Source organism: Saccopteryx bilineata, chromosome 9 (genome assembly GCF_036850765.1).
Source record: "Saccopteryx bilineata isolate mSacBil1 chromosome 9, mSacBil1_pri_phased_curated, whole genome shotgun sequence".
In the NCBI taxonomy this organism is placed as follows: Eukaryota; Metazoa; Chordata; class Mammalia; order Chiroptera; family Emballonuridae; genus Saccopteryx; species Saccopteryx bilineata.
The window spans coordinates 79,815,844-79,836,938 of record NC_089498.1 but is presented as its reverse complement, the minus strand read 5'-3'; the positions used below and the strand labels follow the sequence as shown (position 1 = coordinate 79,836,938).

Genomic DNA, 21,095 nt, shown 5'->3' with positions numbered 1-21,095 from the left:
GGTAGAAGGAGCATCGGACTTGAATGTAGAAGTCCTGGGGCTGGCCCAGTTCCAGCACAGGGTGACGTTAGGCAGGTTATAACAACCTCCTCCATTTACAAATGAGGACACGTAGACCCGGGAATTTTGGCTGCAGGATCTCAGATCTCTTCCAGATCAAAAGTCTTAACAGTGGCTTCCAAAAAATGCCACTCATGTGAAAAAACATAAAAAAAAGAACCTAGGAATAAAACAACCAGGAATTGTCTTATTTCCTTATAGCCCCGGTCAAGGAAAGACCATCCTTATCCCTGGCATTTGCTCTCGTGTTGGGAATGGTGAAGGGGCTAAGCCAGGGATTTGGTTAGTCCCTGTAGTCAGAAGCTTGTGGCACTATTCCAGTGAATTGTATCGCCTCCCCAGTGCTGAAAGGACACAGGCCCCACTGCTGTTTTTCTAGGCTCTGAGCATTTTAAATAGTGCTTGAAAGATCTGATTTTGTGTCATGCAGAAGATCTTTGACATGGCCATGCACTCTGTCATCACACACTGACACATAAGATGAGAGACTTTTCCTGTTGATTGATTGCTTTCTCTGGGTCTTCTTCTACTCACCCCAACCTTATAACACCCTCTGCGTACCCCATTCCAGGAGTCAGCTGAACTGTGCTCCACAGTGAGAAAAAGACTTTCATTTATTACATGATCTCAAGGCTGGAGAATACGAGAGTTGGTCCTGCCAGCTTTGTTGTAAATATGGGCGATGAAATACTGAGAGGAATTTCACAGATGAACCTCTTGATTCATTGCTTTCAATTTTCCCTCTCAAATCTCTTCTTCAACCTCTGTCACTTGGGTTGAAATGAACAGGTGCTTTCAGAGTGACAGGGCGAATACTTTTATTTGACTGAGGAACATCATCCTGGTACCCTGTTAGTCTGGTTAGTTAACCAGACCCAGGAATTTGGAGATGTATGTAACTTCCCTACCGAGGGCCAGGTGGCTTGTCTGAGGAGCAGCACTGAAGGCTGTGCTCAAAAATGAAAGACAAGCAAGCAGACACAATGTGTCCTATCGGCAACCTTTCCCCTAGTTCCTTTTCACGTGCAAGTTTATTAAAAGAAGCCCTAACTCAAACCACAGAGACCTGTGTTTGAAAGAAATGGTCTTGCAGCAAACATTTCCGTCTGTAAACATCTAAACCTTTCAAAAGATTAAAGGAAATTAGTGCTGGCGTGGTTCATTAATCTGGCACCACAGCGGAGAAATGTGGTACTCATTTAATTTGGGTGGATTATGAAACGTGTCAGTTTTTCCATTCTCTTTCTCCAGGGCATTTTTTTACTGCAAGGCCTGTCATGATGACATCACAGATCCCAAAAGAATAAAAAAATGCGGCTGCAAACGGCGTAAGTAGCGTTTCTTTCCCCTGTTCCTCCCTTGCTCCTCCCTTATCCGCAAGTTCATTTCCCTTCTCCTTTCCTATCAAAGAAACACTAAACATCAAGAGTTTTCTTGAATATGTTTGTGTTTTATCCAGCAGTTTAAAGAGACATGAAATAAATGCCTATCCTCACTTTATTAGAGCAGAGATTGAGAAATTGCCAACAGCGACACTTAGTGCCTAATTCCACTTCTTGACTAGAGGGATGCCTAGGTAGAGGTGTCCGGTTGAACACAGTAAGTACAGTGTACGAAGAAGAGGACAGCTGTGGCCATGAGGTCGGAAGTGTTTCTGTATACTGATTCCCAGTGGGCGTGGGGATGAACATGGCTGTACTAGAACAGAGAGGGGAATTGAGTGTGACGACTCTCTTTCTGTTTGGGATTGCCACAGGTTTTGGTACCAAAGGTCAGAGTTTTCAACTGTGATACCTTCAAACTGGCCATTGCCAATGGATTTTGTCATTGTCCCAGTGATCAACCTCAGCTACCACTGCTCTTCGGGTAGATGAACTTGGGCTCAGTAGTTTCCAGTATATCCTGTCTGAAACCCTTTCCAAAGCAGCTTGCCAGTGGGCCCTCTTGGGAAAGATATGGGAAGTCAGGACTTGGATCATGAGCACCTGAGAAACCAAGCCTTAAAGTGGGCTTTGCTTGGAGGAGGCCATACCTTCTTCAGTGGTCATGTTGCATTGCTTAATAGAAATTGTTCACAACCCTGGAAAAAATGGTAATAATGATGCCTTCCTTCCTGTGGTGATTTAGTCTTTTCAAAGCTCCTTATGATTATTATTTTCTTTGATCCTCATCATAATCCTGCATAATTAGCAGGGTAGTATTATTAATTCCCTTTTACAAGAAGAAGAAATTAAGGCTTGAAGTTCAGTGACAGGATGAACTTGCTGAGAGTTACATAGCCCCACTAGATAGGGTCAGGCTTGCCACAAGGATTCTCTTGATGCTATGTATGCCCTAACCTCTTCTTCTTGAGAAGGGACAAAGTGGATGACCCTGAGTCTGATCAATAGAATGCAGTTATAAAAGACCATCCCATGAAATACCTTTTCACAAGCAGGAACCAAACAGATGAACATCATTCCTGGAATATGTCGGACGATGTGACAGCTCTACTCACTGCATTCCTAAAGGGACACGATAAATAGAAAACCAGTAAGATAGAGACACCACCCTGCCAGAGCATGGACAAGGCCCGCAAACTCTTGGGCACATATCCAGGCAGTACACTCTTAGTCCAGAGCAGTTTCTGTAGAAGTCTGTTCAGGCTGTTTCCTAAATCTGGGTGAGCTGAAGCCCAAGTTCCCCCTTCTGCATTGACCTAATACACAGAGCCCCCTCCTCTCAACTCTGATACTCCACTGAGATGAATACTTATGGAAATCTCAAGACAAAAGCCTATAACTTCTTGGGGCCTAAGAATTCTTTTATTCTGACAACCCATCAGTAAGAGTGTCTGAGGGCATGTCAGACACAGAATGAACCCACTCCTAATCCCATGACTCCAAAGGCCCCTCTCAGCTGGTAGTCCATCCCAGTCCCGCTTTGCTGTTGTGAGCAGAAGCACAGCCCTGCTGGCCAGGATTCTCCTGGCTCATTTCCATCAGAAGGAGCACACCCTCCCAAGGTGGAAGCAAAGGAGACAGAGGCTGAGCTCCTTAGTGAGGAGACTCACAGTGGTGTGGGATGGGAACAGCAGGAGAGCCCTGAGGCCAGTGGCTCACAGAGAGCTTGGTCCCGTGGGGGCATCAGTGACATTCACTGACCCATTCATCATTCATATAATAAGAGTACCTTGTTTGTGCAAAGTGCTATTTTGATACTAGGGACAGAGAGGTGAGCAACTAAAGTCCTTGCCCCCCTGTAGCCTTCACTCTAGTGAATGACCAGAGAACTATTAACAAAGAAAAATTAAATACATTCAAATAAAGAGAAGGCTATGAGGTACCTGGTGGAGATACCACTTTACCTAGAAAGATCTGGAAGACCTCCGTTGGAATACTGAGACCCAGTAGAGGTAGGCAGGAGAGCAGGGGCGAGGCCAGGAGCAGAATGAGTTTACAGTGTTTGAGGGAGGGAAGACCAGCTAGCGTAGCTGGTGGGTTTGGAGAGAGAGGGATACCAGAAGAGATCAGAGAAGAAGGCAGGCATCATGGCGAGACACTTTTGAGTTGTAGTCCTACAATGACTGTAGCCATTTTTAAGCAAGGAAATGCCATCCATTCCTGTCGATCTCCTGGTGATTAGACGGACAGCAGAATCTAGGGAGGCAGGGGTGGGATGGGGGAGACAGCTGCTCTGCTTCCTGCTGAGCTTCTCCTCCCAGGGCACTGGGGTGGAACCAGAGATGGGTTTTTAAGTTCCTAGACATGAGGATTTGGCCTCGAGAACATTTTTCCTTCTTGGTTCTAGGCAAGGAAAGAGCAGCGGTCTTCTACACCATCCTGGAGGGAGAGGCACGTGATTGCTTGAAATAATTTTATTCTCTTCATCTCCATTCAAGTTGGTTCAGCTAGTGGAGCTTATGATCTCCCATCATGCACAGCACGGTGGCTACAAAAGGATCGCCTCGCCAATGTCAAGCCAGTGTGACGGGTCTAGCACCCTTCTCTCTTCACCCTCCTCCCAACACTGGGTCCTCCTCTCATGGAGACCCTCTCCAGTGAGGCTCCTGTTTGATAATAATCAGAACTGTCCAAATAGTGCTCTTCTAATTTAAAGGCCATAGCAGCCTGTATTTCAGATGGCAGGACAAAAATGTGTATGTCTAAGTGGTAGTGGGAATGCCAGGCAAGTTAGGAAATTGGGGAAGCTAGGCTTGGGGTGCAAAGAAACTTTCACTAGCAGGAGCTAAAAATGTTACTAATGCACTGAATGCACATTGCCTGGTGCCCTAAGTTGAAGAGGGCAGCTGGCCCACACAGTTCTTTGTCCAAACCTGTGAGGTGAGGTATTAATAATTCACCTTGGAATGATACAGCTCCGTCAGGGCAGAGCTGGCGGCAGTCACTGGTTCCTATTCACAGCTTCCTAACCCTCTTCTCCCAACCTAGCTCTTCCATGTCCACCCCCCTTCCACCTCCCCATTCACTTTTATTCATAACCTTAAATGTTTCATGTCATTCTTTCTGGAGAAATGCCGAGTATGGACACCCCACGCCTGGAAATTCTGTGGCAGTCTAGTTTAACTTCTGCGTTTCTTTCCATTTCTCCATAGCTGTTCATCAAGGAAGAGGGTCAGAGTCAGCATCTGGCCAAGGAGCAAGCTCTCAAAATCTGTTTGTTCACCCATTTTCTTCTTCTGTACAACAGACCCAATCTAATGATCGATGTTTTCTCCCCCAGCCTCTAAAAGTTTGCCAAAGGGTAGAGCCCTCGGGGACAAGTCATGTCTAAATTAATGTGTTTGAAGGAATTTTCTTGAATGTCTAATCATTGACATATTTTTGATTTATTTTTTTTTCTCTTTGCTGCCTTGGAATACGGCCCCTACTCTATTTTAACTGCACGCGGGTAGTGATATATTGTGAGTAAAACGGGTTCCCAGCAGCCCGGAGTCCAGTCCCCTGTGTTTCTCTAGAAGAGATACTTTCTTTATTTTCTGTACAGTTTCGGTCTCTTTTTCTTTTGGTATTCATGTTGCATGTAGCAGTGACATCGTGCCCCAGCTCCCTTGTCCAGCACAGTCTACTGGACCGCCCAGTGCAGGAGCCCCTCTGTTCACCCCCCACCCCCAGCTTCTTGCCAGTTTCTGGCGCGGTCTTATTTTTCTATTTAAAAATAAGACATTGACAACAGCATTTCTCTTTTTGGCCACGTCTCAGGACCTGTAGGGGACGCTGAGTAGGTTGAGGTAATTACCACTAGAGCTCCAGATGCCTCATCGATTGGGGGTCATTGTCATGCTCGCCTTCGATAAATCAGACTTGGTCTCCTTGACTGTTGAGCTTGAAATCCTACCCTGAAGGAAACACATGCTACATACATATAAATATTTCTTTGCTGTGATATATATATATATATATATATATATATATATATATATATATATATATATATATGTAGCCATACTTTATATGTAAAAATGTACATTTTTATATATAAGCATAGAGATATTTTATAGAGAGAGGGATGTATTTATTACAGTATGTGTGCCTCTATGAGGAGATGCTTGCTCAAAAATTAATTGGACACCCAACTTTGAGACAGTTAAGTATCTAAACTGCCTAACCAGAGACAAACATTTCCACAGTGGTAATTATTTCCAACAGTCTATGAAATTCCCTTGCTTTAACCCAAGGTTTCTTCCTCAGTCCATTCCCACCAGAACATACCAGTTCCTCCAAGGGGGGGAATCAGGCATCGTGGAAGATATTTACTTGTTTAGTAAACATTTACTCATCTGAGGTAGAAAAGGTGTCTTGAGGAGAATGTTCCATTTCACTAATGAGCTGTGCAGAAGTCTGAACAAGTGAACGCAAGTCCCTGGGCCCCTGACTTACTGAAGGAGTAGGAACCCTCTCACCCAACAAGAAGGAGCGGTTGAGGAGCTTGTAGGGCCAGTGTTTCTCTGTGTGGCTTACAACAGTGCTGCTCTCACTGGCACCAGAAATGAGCATGGGAATCTTGACGTATGTGAGACCACTGAAAATGAGACCCAACCTACAGACCAGTTCAGTCCAGTGGCCCCGGACTTTGGAGAAGATCTCTCAGCCCTTGGTCCTCTCACACTCCTTTGCAGCAGAAGATGCAAAGCTGGTCCCTGGTTTTTGCTAGTCTCCAGTATTTGAGGGTATAGAATGCTCAGTGTACAAACAAAACAAAGCAATGACCATCCTCAGTTCAATGCACAATTCTGCTAAAATTGACTCTGCGGCTCTCATTCTCTGCAGAACACCTGTAAGGATGGCTTGAGTGCAGAAGTCACTTTTATACCTGCAGAACTACCTACAGAATCTAGTGATCCTTCAGAATTGGTGGGACATCTTGATGTCAATCAACAAACAACTTAAGTGCCAAATTCTTCTGCCTTCTCCAGCCACAGTACGGCGTTGAGGGCAGGATCAGCTAGCTTGCTGGGCTCTGTGCTGCTGACATTAACTAGCTTTTTCTTTCCCCTCTTTCTGTTTTGAGAAGACCACCTGGAAGATCTTTCTTCTCCCTCCAGAGCTAATAGGAAGAATTTAGCTAAGTGAAGACATCATTTCTCATTTATAGGACGTGAAAGTATGCTCTCTGATTCCCAGTGTCACGTCAAATAAATGCCTTAACCTTACACCTTAGGGGATGTTTTCTCCCGTGGATGTTTTTACCTGCAATTTTAGTCACTGCGAGCATTTCTAAGAGCAGCTCTAGGTTTCAGGCTTGGAAATAATCCTTCCTGCATTGGATTGATTTAAACATGAGATTGTCATCTGACAAGTGTCTATGAATTGAATGGCAGTGTTGTTGTTTTTCTGCCACACCAGTCTTCCCTTGAAGTACCCCATTCGAAACCTAAAGTATTTTTCCACAGCAGTTGGAAAACTCTATCTGAGCCTCTCAGTCCAATACTGCTCTTCCTGCCCCTTCCAGCCCACACTGGAAATTAAGATTGTGCAATTGGAAATTGGCTGACAATTTGGTTGCTGATGCAGGAGGCAGATGGTGTGGAGAACAGGCTGGACTCCAACTCTCTCTTCCATTCTGGGCTTGGCTGGCGTGGGCTGACCAGCAGAGAACCTGAGTTTGACAGCTGATTGTCAGTTTGACGCAAGGAAAGAGCAGTAACTGAACTCCACCTACGGCAGCCACTTCTCCACAGGTTTCCTTTCTCATGAGCATGACCTTTGAAAGTATAGGAAGAGTTAGCCAAGAGTACGTCTGAGACATCTTCCAGTTTTAAACACTTTTAAACACTTATGAGTAAAGAGTAAACCTTTGATGATGTCCATTAGGGAAGTACTTTCATGTTGTCTCTGTAAATAGCACTAGGAAGTCATAATGGAAATATTGGATGAATATTCACTTCATTGTGGTGAAGGAAAGCACATAAAAGCTTTTCTTTTCAAACTGTAAAACTGTTAGGACTAAGTTCTTAGGAGGAAGGTGAGACCCAGGGTCTGATTCTTGGCAGCCATGTAACCTCTTTGAATCTGTGGCAGCAGTCCAAGAACAAGAACCTTGTCATGTGGGCCAGAGAGAAAGCCAGGGCCCTGCAGCTTGTATTTCTGTTCTCCCAGAGTAAACTGGCCTCTGGGGGCTGGTACTTGAGCACAGAGTTCCAAGAGCCCTAAGATGAAATGACAAGTAGCTACAATATGTACATCGACCGGAGACACCCTCTTGTCTGTCCCCTGTCTCCAAAGCTGCAGCAGAGCTTTGAGGAGACCAAGCCTCCTGCTCCTACCCTCCTGGCCATGGCTGCAGAGGCAATGTCCCTGCCAGTTGCCACTTTTGACCACTCTAGGAACATCTCCTAGAACCTCTCACCCCTTTGACCCTGCTGCCTCTTAAACATCTGTTGTAGATTGTGAGACACCATTGAATTAAAATGTCACTGCACATGTTTCAGTCCTTAGAGGCACGCAGGGTCCTCTTTCTGCTCCCTTTCAGTGATAGGCCCACTAGTTCAGGTCTGTTAACTAGCTGCTCTTCCACACAGATCCACTAGATGTCCTCATAGATCTACTTTGCGTTACCATTGAAGTCCTGGGGTAAACTCCCTTCTCTGAGCATTGGGATTTGAGAAGAGAGCCTTGGGTGACTATGTAATGAAGAAAATCAGCAAACACCAAAGGAGAAAGGGCACTTTTGTGGCCAGGGAGTAGATATAAAATTTATTTCTGTTTTAAATAAATGCTGAAACTTTCAAAGTTGCTCTTTGAAACCTAACCTTGGGAGTTTTAAAAGGCACTGTGTTATCTGAAATTAACCTTCTAACTTACATCAGCTCTAGAAAAGGAAACAATCACAGAAAAATGGAAATAAAATACCAGTGATTCTGAATCTTCATGATTCACTAAAGCAAAGCCAAAGGATTAGGAAGCCAGAGAGAGAGAGAGAGAGAGTTGAAGGAGATGAGGGGTCGTATTTTCCAAATTAGGAGGTCCATGACTCAATTTTGATGTAATTTGATTTTACAACTGGAGAGTATAATTTTACACACAGACTGTCCACATCTTCTGGAAGCTACCACCAGGGAAACACATTCTCATCCGTTTCTAGTTAAAGAGCTGGTTCATGACCCGTATAATGGCCCAGAGGAAGGCTCTCCCTGCTGGGGCACGCGTTCTTTCAGCCTGATGGATCGCTCCACCAGACGGGAGGTCAGAAACGGGCTTTACCTTTTCAGACAGTGGACCTGGAAGTGTATAGGTGAAGACATCTGACAGAGGTCAAAGAAAATGGACTCTTCCAGAAGTAGAGCAAAAGAAGCCCCCTTCCAGTCGGGGGCATCTTGATCTAGACATTGTAATTGACAAAGGTTTGTCAACATGTGAGGCGCTCTCGTTTTCAGTTGTTTCTGTCTTGTCTTTGGGCCTGTCATTGATCATTCTTGCTGGGGTGTGTGTGTGTGTGTGTGTGTGTGTGTGTGTGATGCTTGTTTGTCTTCTGAGATTTCTATTTTATTTGGTGTGAGTGTACAAGTGATGACTGAGAAACAATGGCGAGTAACAGCATGTTTTCCATTTGATGCATATGCTGCTTTGGAATGTGACTGCTTATAATTAACATTTAATCTTCTTATAGCAACTGGGTTTTTTGCTGCTTTGATTAACAGTTTCAGCCTGTTCCTGCATGCTAACAATATAAACTTGTAGAACAATGCATGGTCTCTGGAAGAGCCAACAATCACAGTCGCAAACAGTCCCTGAGAGGTACACTAGTTTCAAGTTGTGTTTCCTCCTGAATGCTTACCAAGTAGGAGGTTCAATCACGCATTAGGATGGGCTTACCTCTGACAAAACCATTTCAAAACTTATTCCGCCCCATCCTCCCTCCCCTTGTCCTTAAAGACGGTATATATATATATATAAGAACTTTCTTTCCCTGTAAATGTGTCAGATTCTATTATTGTGTATGAACCCAAAATGGCAGGATGGAAATGAAAACCAGGGACTGTTGCTAATGAGAAGCATAGCATTTTAGAGTTTGATGGGCTTCTCTTCTGCTACAGCATTTGATTAAAAATTTTTTTTCAAAACAATTTATCTACAGTGAAACAAAAAATCATCTTTGCTTCCCTCTTCTGTGTAAATAACAAATCACTATTTCTAGTAAAAGAACTAGGAAAGAAAAAAACAAGCAAGTGGCACTCTCCAAGTTGTACACCAGATCTGGATGCATTTAAAATGACTTTATTCTCATGTCTTCAGCCGAAGACTTTTTCTCTTTCTTGATTTCAGTCACTGCTGTTTGGGGGTGTCTGGGCATTCACTCCACGCTTTCCAAATTCTTCTGATTTGAATGCTATAGTAGAATCTTTTTCCCTCTTGAAAGCTAAGCTCAGGAATGATGTAGCACACATTGAACAGGGCTGGGGCTGCATGATGACAGTCTGAGCAACTGACTCGTAAGGATGCTAAAAGAACATGTCACTAAGAACGTGAGGCAAGTTTACAGGAATGGAATTGCTGCTGAGAAGATCTCTCATCCATCTCCCCCAGTGCCTGTTCTTCACAATCATAACGTTCCCCCTGCTTGACAAATATACTGAATGGCAAGTCATAAAGGTCTTAGAACAGGACTTGACCCATTTGAGAGATTTAAACCCCGCTTCCTGGTGACTGTAACATTCAAAGAGGGCAAAACCACAAGCCATATTTTAAAGTAAGGGTGCAACCATTCTCCACAAATAAAAAGAAAGGGGTGGTGGTGGAAATATGACTTTAGAAATGGAAGGTGTGGGCACAGGGAGTAATACATATCCCAAGTTCAGGTTACTCTTTGGCTATGATGCTTGGAATGAATATGAATTCTCCCCTCCTGGGAGAGAAGCAGACCAGTTAAGGCTAAGTGATAAGCAAACATTTTTGCCTGTTGTAGCATCAGATTGAGGGACAAAAAGCTTCTCATTGTACCCAACTGTAAATTGACTTGCAGAGTACAGGTGAGGACATTGAAAACTACTGCAAGTGACTTCCAGCAACTTTTTTGTATGTTAGTACTCAAGTCAGGTCCCCAGGCTGTAATACTAGCTATAGAAGCACTATCAATGATGCCTGCAAGTCTCAATATTTTATGTGGGATCTTTTATTTTATTTCATGTTTTGTAGTTTTTTGCCTATTTTGGCCAGTATAAAAATAAATTACAATTAATGAATGTTTCGATTGCTTTCTGAATTTTGGGTGGGCAGGAGGAGAAAAGGAGATAGGACTTTTCAGATTCTCAGCTTTAAACAGAAACTACACCCACGAGCAGCTAAATGCATTCCAACAGACCAACATCTCTTCTGCTTTGGGTGATTCTTTATTTTTGAACCTCCTGTAATGTCAAACTCGCAGCGTTAGCCTTGAGTAGCTGCATTTCTTATATGGACAGATTTGGATATTTGTTCTGTCAAGAGTAAATTTAAATTCCTGAAGGCATCATGTAAACTCACTCTGGGGAAGTTCAGCAGAGGCATCCTCAGATTCCATATTAACACGTAATCGTTTCACATCTAATTTGATGAAAGCTTGTCCCAGGCTCTGCCTAATGCCCAGGAATGGATGGAAATTAGAAAGCCTACATATTAGCTATTTTTGCATCTTGTGAGAACCATTTATGGTACCAAGTCAGGAATTCATTGATTGGCTATGCATATATTTTGTTCTCCTGTATTAATTGTGCCAGGGGAAAGTGTCAGTTCCATTTCGCTTGTATGATACAATGTGCTCTTATTCTCTTCCAAGACCCTGACTGTAATCAGCCATGCCCTTTTCAGTGGTTACCTGCTTTACCTAGGAGAGAAAAACCATATCCAACAGCCTTGGGGGATTATAAAGGCAATTTATTTTGTTGCTGCTTTATTTATGTATTTATTTATTTTGATGTACAACCAAACTGTTACCCACAGTCACTCTTCATTCTTTTCTGGGTCAAGACTGTTACTGTGAACTAAGACCTGTGTTAAATCCCTGCAGCCCCCTTCCCGCCGCCCTGCTGTGTGACCTTGCCATTAACTGCTGTTCTTCCTCTCCTCTCATCCAACCACACTGTTCTAGCCAAGATGTCCATCTACAAGAGAATGAGACGGGCATGTTGTTTTGATTGCGGACGTTCTGAGCGTGACTGCTCATGCATGTCAGGCCGTGTGCGTGGTAACATGGACATCCTTGAGAGAGCCTTCCCACTTTCTTCTGTCTCTGTTAATGATTGCTCCACCAGTTTCCGTGCCTGTAAGTTCAATTTGACACATGCAGTTCGTGTCTGTGCTGTCTGTGGTCTCACCTATCTCGTGTTGTGCCTTGTGGTTCTGTGAATCTGTTGAGTTGATGTTTTCTTCCCAGTGTGACCTCGTATGTGGTGACATGTTGGTCCAGTTGCCTGTGCCACTGTGTCCGTGCTGGGGAAGGCCTCCCATGCCATGTGGAACGGCGTGCGGGACTGCGATGTTATAGTCTGGTGGTAGTTTCCCTTTCTCCTTTAAATAAATATAAGTGGAAATTAATGTGGCAGCATGTCAAATGCAATATTAATACAGAGATGTGTGGAAACGCCTATCTTAATATTTGGGGAAAGCTTAGACGTTGGATGGGGTCGAAGGGAGGAAGGAAAACAGTCTGGCAAGAACAAGCCGGTGCTAGCTTTACGTTCTTTTAGTGACTTAGACCATTTCCAGGATACAGCAGGGCACTGAGGCAGGTGCCCTTCTTTTATTTACTGTCTCCCTAATCTGTATCTCACTCCTCCAGTGCCAGGTTGTGTCCTGCATTTTGAAAAAAAGTGTTCTAAATCTGCCAACTTATATAAACTGGTGGACTCGAGAGCTTTCCCTCAAACAGATGATTAATGCAAAGGATCATTCCATTAATATATCTTCTATTTTTCCAAAAATGTAGTCCCCTGTTTAAGGTAGCTTGTAGCAATTGTGATTCCAAATAATCAAAACTGCAAGCACGGGCCTGTTGCACGGGCCTTCGAGGTCAGCCTTCTTGGTCCCCTGTGAGCTCAGAGACGTTAAGCACCTGTCGAGGTCCTGAGCTGGTAGCTGGCACAGCTCAGAGAGGTCAGATTCCTGAGACATCCCTCATCATCGTCTTCAGCATGGGCTTCGCTGGTGTTTTACTGACACAATTTATAGGTGATGTTACTGAAAGCTCCAGTTTGTACACAGAGACACTGGGGTATGTGGACCTTTAAGGACAGAAGAGGTTGTGGTTCTGCATGAGGACTTGGATGCCATAAACATGTGAAACCTTAGTTTCACATGTTTAGTAGCAGGGGAGGCAGAGGACAATCCTTCCTTCTCTGCTTCATGCCTTCCTCTAAAAGCATCCAACACATTTACTGGTGACCCTATTGCCATCCATTCAGTGTGCAGAGCTAGTTGAATTACACTTCCACCAACAAGGGTTAATTCACACTGGCAACAAGGGTGGAGAAGAGTACTTTGCTATTGAGTATTTATTCCCATGAAAAGCTTGCCTCACTTACCTGTGCTGACATTGTAGGTGGACCCCTCATGGTGTGCTTGTATGACAGTGAACAGTAGAGGCTCTGAGGGCTGAGAGGCTCCTGACTTCACTGTGCAGTGGGGAAGTATGCTGGGCCAGGTGCTGGAGTTTTCCTGCAGGTTAGGTCTAAGGCATGATCTGTGCATTGAGCTATCACAGCGTCATCTGCAAAAGTTAGATCTAGGACCACGAATCATCATCTCAAGTTTATGATTCTGCCTCTCCAAAACAGTGCCAAGTGATAGGATTCACTTGTAAAAGTGATAGCTAATGGAGGTTGTACTGAGAGGGATTTGGGACTGTCTAAATCTTGTCTTTACATTGACCTAAAAGGGAACTTTTTAGAAAGAAAGCTTCCTTTAAAATATTTCTTACAGATGTCACAGTATGAATTCTTACCCCTTCTACTCATTGGAAGAGTTCTCGTCATATGACACTACTGAGGTGTACTAGGTCAGTACCACACAAAGGATTTGTTTGTCTCTGAAGTGTGGCAGGACACCAGCCTCAGGGACATGAGCTGGGGAGAAAGAGCCATGGGGTGAGCTATGGTGGCACAACTTGGCCACATCACTTTGATGGAGAATGTAGCCATTAGCCACTAGGTTACCCTCCTGGTTAAGGCATAACTCTGTTTCCAGATAATTACTGGGCTCCGGAACCTTGGCCAGATATTCAGCGGAGAAAAGGAAGGAGCCACTCGGGCTCCAAGCTAGGGCTTTGTGGTCATGTCTTGGCATTGGTCATCTAGACCAATCACAGAGAAACCTGCATGAGGCCCATGACATGCCACGTGTGTCATTTTTGTTTTATCTGGGAGAAATCATAATGGGAGGGATTTCTCAGCTCTGCAATATAATCTAAGAGTTGATGGAGGCAAGGAGAAGAAAGCCTTAGGGTGGGATTGTCCTGACCCCTCAGAAACATCATGTGCATGAGATAGCTGTCCTTCCTACCCCCCCCCCCCAAATCAGCCCTGCCATGGAAAACAGGGGCTTTGAGCTGGATGTTGAAGGCTTAACTGGTACTGACAGCTCAGGGGGTGGTGTGCCTGCTCCGTTTCATCAGTCTTCCTACCGTCGTCACTCCATCAAACAAAAGCAGATTTCATCCATCCCTGTGTGAGACCACTCACCTTTGACCATTAATGATAAGTTAGGAAAATCCACTCCAATTTGAGCCCCTTTACTGGCCCCCATAAGCCCTTCTTCTCCAATTAAAAAAAATGTCTGTCCCTGTGTGGAATTCTGCTGGCCCAGCTCCAGCAGCAACCCTGGCTTTTCCTCGCGGGTGGTGGGTTGGGTGGTGCCCATGTGACGGAGCTGGTTGACTCAGAGCGGTGGTGAGAGTGGGCTTTTCATTAAATATGAGCAGATGTGAAATGTGGAGGGTTTGACAATTAGAAATGGCAGGAGAAGGGCCCTTGAATCAAAGTGAGGTCAGATGGGCGGATCAGATTACTTCTCGTACATTCTTTAGTTGTTCTGAAAATCCTTCTGAATTAGTGTCAGCAGAGCCATGATGGGTTTTGCCCTTTGTCTTTTATGCTGGGCTGCATTGCTTCCCAAGACACTCATTAAAGGTCATTATATGATTACCAGCTTGCTTTGGTCGCAGTTTCCCGGTTGAGCCAGTGTGCTCTGGAGACTGCCTAATTCATTTCTCTCTGGCCTACGTCTCCCTCCTTACTATTTTTTTTTTCCTTCTTATAAGGGGAAAGATTTCTGTTTTCAAGGGACATTAAATTGAAACACAAAGTCCCATTATGTGTTTTCTGAAGTGGGAAGAGAAGTAGCCCATTCCCAGAGGAGTGGTAATGTAGTAAAAGTGTTCACACAGTTTTAGAAATCTGCCTTCTAACAGCAGGACCTGCCGGCTCAGCTCACGTCTGCTTGGAGGTGTGGCCCATTACCGCCTATCGGTCTGTGTTAAGTCACGGACTGTTCCAACCATTGTCTCCACCTATTGAACTCACGAGAGATGTAAGGCTAGATGGGCTGACAAAAAGAGCTGGAGAGAAGAAGTCCTTTATAAAAGAATTAGAAACCAGTCTCAGAAAAGTCAGACAGAGTGGCCAATAAGGATTCTTCACAAGACTGTTCTATTTGAGGCAAGACTGAATTGTTCAATATGGCAGGCTCAGATCGGTGTACCCATAGCATCATTGTTGGGGTATTCTGATTTTGTTTCCACTTCAGATGATGCTGACCAGGAGCACCAGCTCTCTGAAAAGAGTGTAGGATGGAACGGGCTGCCGACTATATACCGTGATTTTTAACTGGTGTGCCACGACCAGGTGTGCTGTGACCTGGTGTGCCACAAGAATTTTTAAAACATGAAATACCTTTTATTTAGTCAGGGGTGATGACCTCTTTTTCCTTAGATTGTCAAATAAAAAAATGATAGCACCTAACACAACAATAGCCATCCGGTATGAATGAATCAAAATTATACCTATTTTTTGTCAGGTTGGCAAAAACTATAAGCTGCAATTGTAATAATTAGTTTATGTGTGTCATGAGATGAAAAGGGTTGAAAATTGCTATTCTGTACTGTCAAGTATAAAAATATATGTCTAACTGCTCTAGCAACATACACATATACAAATATAGATTTAGGTCCTAATCAGTTCTGTTTCCCCTTGATATAATTTTGTAAAATGATCCTTTTTTTTTATCTGTTCAGAATTTATTGTTTGTCTTGCTATGCTAAGTCTAACAGAAAGGGACAGTTATAATTATGATACAGTGACAATAAGGGCCCTATTGATTCAAACCTTCTGAGCCCTGCCTGACAGGATCCTGGCCACAGACTGTCAGTGAACGTGGCATGAACAAATTAATCATGTGCTAGAGGACAAACAGAACTTTAGACTTGCACTTGGAAACAGTTTTAAAGTACATGTGTGATCTCTTCCACCAGCCTTTCAATTTGCTAATAGTTTTAACCTGCACAGTTGCATACACCCTTTTCCAAAGCACTGTAGCTAATTTTAAATTGTGCATGACTTTTATTTCGGGTATAAATATAATACAGGCATTCAACCCTAATGGTCAGGTGGAGACGGGAAAGTCCAATGCAATTAGGTTGAAGGGAGACATACCAAAATCAGTTTAGTATAATCTTGAGTCTTTTCAGATAATAAACAAAATCCAGCTTATCCCAAGTCGCCTTTGGTTTGTACAGGCAGAGAATTAACATTGCCAATAGAACTAAAGTCACTCAAGTGAACTAATGGCATTTTGAAGTACATAAAATCAGATACCGGGGCAGGGGGCAAGTAAAAGGTTCTAGGAGAATGTCTATAATAGGACACACCCTGTGCTGACAGTTGCCAGTGCCTTTTAAAGGGAGATTTAATTTAATAAGCTACATTTAAAAATCAACAGCTTATCGGCCCTGGCTGGTTGGCTCAGTGGTAGAGCGTCGGCCTAGCGTGCAGGAGTCCCGGGTTCGATTCCCAGCCAGGGCACACAGGAGAAGCGCCCATCTGCTTCTCCACCCCTCCCCCTCTCCTTCCTCTCTGTCTCTCTCTTCCCCTCCCGCAGCCAAGGCTCCACTGGAGCAAAGTTTGCCCGGGTGCTGAGGATGGCTCTGTGGCCTCTGCCTCAGGCGCTAGAATGGCTCTGGTTGCAACAGAGCAATGCCCCAGATGGGCAGAACATCGCCCCCTGGTGGACATGCCAGGTGGATCCCGGTCAGGCGCATGCGGCAGTCTGTCTGACTGCCTCCTCGTTTCCAACTTAAGAAAAATACAAAAAAAAAAAAAAAATCAACAGCTTATCATTATCTTATTTCTTTCATTTTTAGTTTTGGGTGATGTCCTCAAGCTCCCCAATCCTAAACTTTATTTATTTTACTTCTAGGCTCTCTCCTTCTCATCCCCTTTTCCCCTCTTTTCTCTCTCCTCCCCTTCCTCCCAACCCCCAAAATTAAAGCTGCCTTTGCTCACACTGCAGTAGCCCTGGCCCAAGACTTTGATTTTGGGCATTTGCAGAAATGATCAAAAGAAGGCAAATCAGCCAGGGCTGCCCTGCTGTCATTCCATGAGACTAATAATGTACCTGGGAGGGCCTCTTTGGGAACAGACAAGGCTACAAAAAGCCTGTGCCTCTCGCTTGGTTGTGTGGTGGCCGTATGTAGCATTGAGCTGACCGGAAATATGCCTTCCTGGCTGCGTATGCAGCAGACGGCTCTATAAATCAGCAGTAAGGCTGCCATTGCGCTTGGGCAAAAGCTCCTACAGGAAGAATCCCTTAAATTGCTCATCTCAAAAGAGCTCCAAACAGACCAGGTTTTCATGCTTAATAAACAGCTGCGTTCTTATTTTTGTTTTTGTTTTTGAACTTAGCAGCCAGTGAGGTAGCTGACTTGCATTTTGAGGCCGCCCTGTGCTCTCCCCAGTAGTAGTACTGTGGAATTCTTTAAGATAGGTATGCTATGAAGAGGCACCAAAAGGGACAGGCGGCAAGCAGCAGCCACATTTTCAGAAGAAACCCTGTGAAACAGAGTGGAGAGACAAGACACAGAAAGGTCAGAATGAAGAAAGACAAAAGGGTCATCGGCATGTCCCCTGTCACTTGGACACATCCCTTTCCAGGGACATGCTTTAAATAGGTAACTCAGCTCTTCAAGGACAAACAAGAAAAGACGTTGGCGTGCCACAAACCGAGCCAAGGTCCTTATGTGAAGTGACGTGGAAATTATGTTTGCATTTTTATTCAGGACAGTGGCCGGTTAGCACTACTCACACTGACAGTTCCTACCACTGGACAGCGGGCTCTGTCTTACCTCGGAGGTGGGGGACAGAGGTGGCCACTTAGCTCTCCATCTTCCCCCTCCTCCACTATGCTGGGCGACAGATGCCAGGGCCAGCCTGCCTTTCACTTGTGCTTTCCTGTCAAAGCTCTGCCTTGAGCCCAAATCCTGACCTTTACAGTATGAAATAAAGTAGAGACGAGCAAGCAGAGGTTTGAATCAGAGCAGGCTGGGAGCAAATGTCAAGCCCAGCTCTGCTCCCTCCTGCACCTGTACCAGGAGCCGGGACTACACCCAGTCTGGAGTCTGCGGTGCCTTAGGCTTTATGGGTCTGGGGAGACATAACTTATTAACAAAGAGTTATTAAATTTTTATCAATTTTACAACACAATGTAAATGCCTCTATGAATCTACATTGTATTCATTATCATTTAAAACGTTAATTAAGTCGAAGTTGCATTTAATTTCTCTCTAAATGGGCCTCTGGGAAGAAGCTTTTAGAAACATCTGTGGGAGCGTACGGCTCCCGGAGACAGGAATCCCCCAGCCCGCACTCAGGATAGCCTCCAAGTTGATTGCAATCATGTGTCTGTGGCTAATTTGTTATGATGCGATCGGGCATTGTCTCAAATTAGTATCAGACCAATAATGGTGTAAAGCCCCCAGAGGAGGCTTGTGGGAGGGAGGCTTGTGGGGCGGTGGCCCCGGGCTCCTGACTCCTAGTCCTGTCCAGACGGGACTGAGCAGTTCATTCACAGCACTGTGGTCTCAGTGTGCCTTCGCTCTCCTCGTCTGGTGTCCCTCTTCCACCTGAGATGAATGTTTGTCATCTCAAATCAGGACATGTGCCAGCATGCTCATAGGAAAGATCTTAGGCATTAGGGTCTTTAACTTGCATTGAAGCCTGGAGGCGGTGGGCTCAGTACAGCATAAGCGGTGGGCTCAGTACAGCAGTACAAAGTAGATGTGGAGATCTTAAAACAGATCGTGTTCGCTGGTGAGGAGAGAGGAAGAGGGAGGCCTACCGAGATCTGCTGACAATCGCCTTTCCCCTTTGAGGCTAGGTGATGTGCTTGCCTTGTCTGGGTCTAGGCTGCTCCCGAGACAGACCTGCTGTTATCATACACACATTCTGTCCCCAGGAGCCGCGGAATGCTAATAGGGGGTACTAGGAAAAGGCTAATTGCTCCGCTTGGACTTAAGGTAAGAGTGGACTCATGGAGTCTTCCTCTTACTCTGTGTAAGGTACTCTGCCAACACAGCAAGGTGTGTGTATGTGTGTGTATGCACACATGTGTGCAGGGTGTTAAATTTAACACTCATAGCACTTGCTGCATCGCAGCCACTGTTCTATGCCTTTACTCATATTAATTTGATCCTTATCACAAGCTACTAACTGTTATTTGCAGTGGGGGCACTGTAAACTGTGTCACAGACAGATGAGCACCTAAGGCAAAGAGAAGTGAAACGCCCTGCCAGGAGCCATGCAGCCAGTCAGTGCTGGGACTGGGGTTTGAGGACAAGCTGGTGGCTCCACAGCCTGTGGAGTAAGTTACCAGTTACACAGTGGAAGGAGGCCCATAGATTCATCTATCCTGAAGGAAGGAGACAAAGATGAGAGTTTCCGTAACCAAGACTGAAGACAATATGAGGAGGGCCGGGAGAGAGGTGCAGGGTGCTCGACGGTCAGAGCCAGAGCTCGTGCCTGGTGGTCGGCCAAGGAAAGACCTTTAGGCGTGGCACTTCAGACGCACCTTGGAGAACACGACAGAAAGGACATTCTGCCTGACAGTGTGAAGAAAGATACAGCATGGGGGACTCGGGAGCCTCCTGCCAAACAGCCAGTCACCCCATTTGGCTGGAGCTTCAATCCTGTTCAGCAGATTGCAGGGAGAGGAGCCCTGAAGGGTAGGTAGGGCCTATATTGACTGGCTAGGCCAGGAGAGTTTCATTCCTAATCTGAAAGACAACAGGAAACATTCAAGGTGTTTGAGCAAGTAGGTGACACTCGAGGCTTTGTTTTGGGGAGATTTCTCAGGCAGTGGTGGAAGAAGGGATGAGTCCAGGGTGGGAGACACCTGTGAGGGTGAAGACCAGGTGAGGGGAGGCTGTGATGGGAGAAGGCAGCAACCTGGCACTCCAAGAAGCTTCAGGGAGGAAGGCCAGGTGTCACCAGCAGTCTCTAGGACTCTGCAGCTGAAGTACATTATCCAAATGTAAACCCAGGAAGTTCCAGTCTTTTTAAAGGACATTTAATGGCTCTGAAGCAGTAGAATTCCATTAGTGAAGTTTCTTGGGCATGATTCTGCCCAGCTGCCCTGGCAGTCCTCGTGAGTCCTGCCGAGCTGCGTGGAGATTTCTTCTTTTGGACTAGGACTGGAGACCGGGAGGGCTGCGCCCACTGCCCGGTCCCGCGGCTCTGCTCCACCTGGGGTAGCCAGTATTTCTTCTTCCCCCCTCACCGTGCTCCTCATTTCTAATAAGATCCACATCTTGAGTGTGTTGAAGGTGAGAGAGGCAGGCAGCTCACCATCGCTGGTGTGAATGTCAGGCCCAGGCTGGGTGGCAGAGCACAGCATGGGTGGGCCACCATCTGGGACACACAACCAGCCCCGAGGGCCTTGCTCAGACTATGTGGTAGCGTCTGTGAGAGCTCATGGGAATTATGTTTTAGTGCCTGTGTATGGCACTTCTCTTCTTTCTCAGGGAGACAGCATGTCTACTTATATCTAGGGAAGGAAAAAAAAGTACTTTGCATCCCATTCACTGAAAATCCATTGTAGTTTTCAACCACTTGTCCTACCCCAGTGGAAATACAAAACAGTGCCGTGAGGCACCGCCACACACAATCCAGGGAAGGCATGTGGCGTTCCTAAGCACCACGGCCCAATTTTCCTTCCTAGTTCTCTGTGCACAGGCCCTTGTCTGCGTTCGTCGTGTCTCTGTGTCAGCATCTGTGACTGTAGGATTTGTACACAGCGTCAACCGCCACAGGTTGTTGAAATAGCACGGGAAAGCACTTGAGTCCTGGGTCTCCTTGCGGAGGGCAGGGCTGCAAGCTTGGAATGCCAACTTCTGCACGTGGATGGAGCAACATGTGCCCACTCCGCTGGCAGGGTATGGTCTTTCCTCTCTCAGAGGGCTTTCCTCAAACCCTCAGTGGAAGCTGTTGGGGCGCATCTGCATTGGAAGACCAACTACACTGAGAGGCTTTTAAATAAAGTGCAAAGGACAGCTCCCCAGAGCAGGAGCCACACAGT

At 45.3% G+C, this 21,095-nt stretch overlaps 1 protein-coding gene across 17 annotated transcripts in view; it reads left to right on the top strand.

Annotated features, from left to right (window-relative positions):
- KCNMA1 (potassium calcium-activated channel subfamily M alpha 1) overlaps positions 1-21,095 on the top strand; it is an 815,298-nt gene that overhangs the window by 676,691 nt on the left and 117,512 nt on the right. For 11 of the 17 annotated variants that reach the window (XM_066244079.1, XM_066244068.1, XM_066244067.1 and 8 more), the window contains exon 18: positions 1,312-1,388. In XM_066244079.1, coding sequence (XP_066100176.1) covers positions 1,312-1,388 — 77 coding nt within the window. Of the gene's footprint in view, positions 1-1,311; positions 1,398-4,954; positions 5,108-11,625; positions 11,800-21,095 lie in introns of those variants that run through there. The other 6 variants (XM_066244078.1, XM_066244080.1, XM_066244063.1 and 3 more) reach the window with 4 other exon arrangements.